This window comes from Pinus tabuliformis, chromosome 2_1, assembly GCF_031772625.1.
Source record: "Pinus tabuliformis cultivar Carrire ecotype Pingquan chromosome 2_1, CPIR1, whole genome shotgun sequence".
Taxonomy (NCBI): domain Eukaryota; kingdom Viridiplantae; phylum Streptophyta; class Pinopsida; order Pinales; family Pinaceae; genus Pinus; species Pinus tabuliformis.
Genome location: NC_142299.1, coordinates 65,385,342 through 65,390,356, shown reverse-complemented (window position 1 = coordinate 65,390,356; position 5,015 = coordinate 65,385,342). Strand labels below are relative to the sequence as shown.

The 5,015-nt window shown below is 41.9% G+C and overlaps 1 protein-coding gene across 2 annotated transcripts; it reads left to right on the top strand.

Moving 5' to 3' along the window:
* Positions 1 to 1,210: 1,210 nt before the first annotated feature.
* On the top strand, positions 1,211 to 3,030 carry LOC149198789 (uncharacterized). Of its 2 annotated transcripts, none has more exons than XM_089399313.1 (2): positions 1,211 to 2,630; positions 2,848 to 3,030. In XM_089399313.1, exon 1 carries the CDS (start codon positions 1,264 to 1,266, stop codon positions 2,581 to 2,583), a length of 1,320 nt encoding a protein of 439 aa, XP_089255439.1. In that variant the 5' UTR covers positions 1,211 to 1,263; the 3' UTR covers positions 2,584 to 2,630; positions 2,848 to 3,030. The 2 variants fall into 2 exon arrangements, 1 of the variants encoding a protein (XP_089255439.1); XR_016253219.1 differs by having other exon boundaries at positions 1,212 to 2,735; positions 2,848 to 3,027.
* Positions 3,031 to 5,015: the final 1,985 nt, after the last annotated feature.

The following is a 5,015-nucleotide window of genomic DNA, read 5'->3' as shown; positions in this document are numbered from 1 at the left end:
ATACAGTTCTTGTCCATGAAATTGGCTACAGTCAATCCAAAACTTGACTTTAACATCGACAATTTCTTTGCCAAAGAGGTAAAATTTTTATAAGCCAGAATGTTGCGAAATTGAAGGGTTGTTGCGACAACTTTGCTAAAAAATTGAGCAGCTGAGCAGAAGCGACCGGTTTGCTTAGCCAAATATTGGTCCCGTTTTTTTCCTGTCAAATACAGAGCAAAGCCGATAAAAAAAACTCGAATCGCCACTGTATACTCAATCAGCAACAAAGGGTTTTTTCAATTTCTTGGCCTAAGGCCTTACTTCCAAAATCTATTTTCAGATCAGGCCACTCTTTTGGGGATTTTGAAGAAACTTGCTCTCTACCTCATCGATCCTGTACCACTTAGCTTTCAGCAATCTACCATTTGTACACCAATTTGTTAAAAAAATTGCTTACCTCTGAGTTTATGTGACGGAGTTCCCTCTTCGAACTCGATCTGAACATTCGACCCTACGTCTTCAACCGACGGTGATACCAGGACGGATATGGCACCAGGAATATACCAGGAGGTACCCACAGCTCTTGCGCAGTCGTTTGCAGGCAGATGTTGCGCAGAAACCAGCGGATGGTTGCAGCGGATGCGCAGAGCAGGTTGCAGAGGATATGCAGAGCAGGATGCAGCGGTTGTTAGCAGCGGATGCGCAGAGCAGGTTGCAGAGGAATCCACGTTCGAAAATGAATTTTAATGAAATGGGCGCGAGGGAAGGGTTTCAAATGAAAATGGGTCCCGGTGCGCTGACGTGGATGGCGGGAACGGAGGGACGGGGCGGGCGGGCCCTCGTTGGTGGGTCCCGGGTATGTCACCGGAAACGCGAGGTCGCCCGCCGGAGTTATGTATGCCATCCCAAGCTTGTGCACCACATACATAGATGGCAAGGGCATTTATGACTCAATATATGGCTGGTTAGCCCTTGCCAATTCCGAGCGGAGTTTATGGCAATGAACTCCAGTGCCGGCGAAGCCTTTTCGTTGCCTCAAGGATGGCGTTAAAGTCCCTTTTGTTGGCGAAATCAGGTGGGTATTTTTGAAGGAGGCAGTGAAAGTATCGCTGCGAAATCTGAAGAATTTGGCACTGTTAATATGGGGTATTGCTGTGGCAGTATCTGGAGCTATTCTTTTTTTTGGGTCTGGTTGGATTTCTTAACAAGGCCGTGCCTAAAAAGAGTGAGAGGGATGCCTGGTTTGAGGTCAATAATCAAATTCTAAATGCGCTTTTTACCATGATGTGCCTTTATCTACACCCACAACGTTGTTATCATCTTTTACTTCTCATTAGATGGAAACCAGAGGACATTGTCCATCTTAGAAAGGTCTACTGTAAAAATGAGACTTACAAACCTCATGAGTGGGCACACATGATGGTAGTTGTGCTACTTCTGCAAATAAATTGTTTTGCGCAGTATGCGCTCTGTGGTCTGAATTGGGGCTATAAGAGATCACAGCGTCCGGCTATTGGAGTGGGTTTGTGCGTTTCTGTTGCAATAGGTGCCCCTGTTGCAGCTGGTCTTTATCTTATCCTAAGTCCTCTTGGGAAAGATTACGAAGCTGAAGGTGATTTGGAGACTACGGCTATAAGTATCACTGATGCATATGCAGATGCAGATGTTATTAGGATAGATGATAACTCTGTGAAAAACAAATCTACATACGCGCGGCTTGAGAAGAAATACTCTCTTCTTAGAAGAGGTAGTAAAAGAATGGAACCTAAACAGGAATGGAAGGGAGGTCTATTTGACTGCTGGAGTGATCCTTCTGTTGCATTTTTTTCAACATTTTGTGGGTTCTACGTTTTTGGGTGGAATATGGATAGACTAGGGTTTGGGAACATGTATGTGCACATAGTGACCTTCATTTTGTTGTGCATGGCCCCTTATTGGATCTTCACCTTGGCTGCTGTCAATATTGATAATGAGAATATTCGGGAAGGTCTTGGTATCACTGGGATCATTCTTTGCGTGTTTGGGCTTCTGTACGGTGGGTTTTGGAGGATTCAGATGCGGAAGAGGTTTGGCTTACCTGGAAATGGCTGCTGTTGTGGGCAGCCTAATGTGACAGATCTAATGCAGTGGCTTTTCTGCAGTGTTTGTTCTCTCTGTCAGGAGGTTCGCACTGGAAATTTCTATGAGGTCTGTGAGGATAAACTCTATTCTAAAAAATATCTTGGCCAAGATTCACAAGACTTGAGAGATGCTTCACCGAGTTTGGCTCCGTTGGGTCATGAACCAGGATCACCAGCTTTGAATTCACCCTCTTGGGTCAAATCAGACATGTCACCAAATTTGAATGCTCAAGCTTCAGTGTCGCCAGTTTTGAGTCCAATGCATTATTCCATTGAAAACTCTCTTCCTCCACAGGGTATGCCCCTTGTGCGGGAAGGGTCGACATTTCCTTTGTCTAACTTTCTTTCAGCGGAAACTCATATTACGATTTCTCCAGATTCAGAATCAGCGGATGCACATAACGTGGCAGCTCAAACAGAAAATCTAAAGAGGGACGGCTATCCGATGAATGCACCCATTCCCCAGAGACTGGAAAAATAAGAATAGGGCATTAACGCAATCATACTCCTATGGTTGATGGCTGGAAGGTTAAATTGAATTACCCTGGAAACTTGTCCAGTATTAAGATGCATCTAGACATTGACTTGTTCTGTAGCTTTCTGCAGTGCCCATTGTTACAGTTTACACTTCAGGTTTGGTTGATTCTTTTCTTTATTTGATACAGTGGTTAGATAGAAACGTTCATTGGCATTGTTCTTTAGTCCATGAAACCTTACCTTACTTAGAAGGGGTTGATTGGTGCAGGAACAACATTTCGAGCTTTACAGATCATCCATCCGTCTTTTATGTTGCTCCACGGACTGTGAAAGTAAGAAATGTGAGATAAGAGCAGTCAACAGTTCCTCACTGATGTATATTTGTCTGCAAATACGCAGAATATGAGATTCTGATTTTTAACTGTGTTGCTGCAATTTAATTTTGCTTTCTCATCTAAATTATCTGACTGAATCCTGTATAGTGAGTTAGTAATATATTTTGGGAGAAATTGCATTACCTGTACTGAACCACATCCTAACATGGAATATTGCCCGTGTATGGTTTGCATTTATGTTCTGTACATTCAAATTTACATGATTTATGGTTCTATGGACAAAGCTGGATAGTTCTTTCTAATTCTTGATCACTATGTGGATCCAATACATTGAACTTGGAGCATGGCTGACAAATGAAGATGATTTTAAAAGAAAAATTATGCCTTCATCTGATCTACAACATGTGAGGGAAATTTTACTTCTATCTAGCTCAGGCAGCCTCTCCATAAAACACAACCTTTTGGTAGCAAAAGTGGAAAAAGGCAAACCTCTAGAGCTGGAGGCGAATGAAGAGGAGCAGGGCAAACTTTCCAGAGCTGGGAGGGAATGAAGGGGAGCAGTGGGAGTCTAACACAGGTCGACTAAAAGTGAGTCATGTTCGACTCAAGGAGACAAGGATGAGCTGGTCTGGTGATTCTCTACCCCCAGACTCGGTTTCAATGCAATGCAATGTTTGTTAACAGATCGGCCTAATGGAATCTAATGGCAGTGGAAACTACTTTGGAAAATCAAGCCCCCACTAAAAGCATGAAACAAGGATCTTCATGTGGCTGGCCATATAGAACAAGGCCCTACTCTGTGTAAGTACTACATGGTACAGAAGAGGATTGGACATGGGCCAAGTCGATGTACTTTATACAAGCTGGATGAGGAAGCTATAGGAGATTATCTTGCCCATATTCTTCCCCATTGTGGGCTGGAATGGACAGCCTGATACGGGTAGGAGGTGCTGGGCAAGGTGAAACTGAAGTAGTAAGTTTTACACAGTGGCAGTAGAAGCCAGATTTAAAAGAGTTCAAAGCTTTACTCTTGATAGTTGGGAATTTGGTTTGCAAGGAACGTTGACACTTTTGAAGGGAGATTCATCCCACCTTTCCAGTGTGCATCCCAGCACAGATTTATATTTGCTAGTTATATAACTCTTCCCAAAGCAATGCTTGAGAGGCAGCCTTTTCACGATTTTGACGGAGCAAGCCAAGGATCTCCTCTTAAATATAAATATAAAGCAAGTGGCATAATTTTTTTTTAAGACACCCACTTTTTCAGGGTCAAGGCCAGATTGGGAGAGGAATTTGACAGTTATGCTGAGCTCCTTGCTTTGAAATTGCTTATTAATATACTTTGTAAAAAGGGGTTCAAGCTTCAGATTTTTGGTGGTAATAAATTCGATGAAGGGTGAATTTACGGTGGGGAAATGGTCTTAATTCTGATTTTTGATGAGTTAAAAGGTTGATTTCTGACTCCATTTCTTTTTTCATCATGCCTATAGAGAACTCAACTCTGAAGTTGATCTCTGGTGACTCAATTGGTGGTAATAATTTGGATGAAGGATGAATTTAGAATGGGGATCTGGTCGGAATTCAATCTCTGGTGCCTCAATTGATGGTAATAATTTGGATGAAGGGTAAATTTAGAATGGGGATCTGGTCTTAATCCTGATCTTTGATAAGTTAAAAGGTCAATTTCTATTTTTAACTCCATTTCCTTTTTAACAAATCAAGGATCTCCTCCCAAATATAAATATAAAGCAAGTGGCATAATTTTTTTTTAAGACACCCACTTTTTAAGGGTCAAGGCCAGATTGGGAGAGGAATTTGACAGTTATGCTGAGCTTCTTGCTTCGAAATTGCTTATTAATATACTTTGTAAAAAGGGGTTCAAACTTTAGATTTTTGGTGGTAATAAATTCGATGAAGGGTGAATTTACGGTGGGGAAATGGTCTTAATTCTGATTTTTGATGAGTTAAAAGGTCGATTTCTGACTCCATTTCTTTTTTCATCATGCCTACAGAGAACTCAACTCTGAAAATCTCTGGTGACTCAATTGGTGGTAATAATTTGGATGAAGGATGAATTTAGAATGGGGATCTGGTCTGAATT

Coding starts and splice junctions, on each gene's coding strand:
- LOC149198789 (XM_089399313.1), top strand. CDS start 1,264: ATGATGTGCCTTTATCTACACCCACAACGTTGTTATCATCTTTTACTT.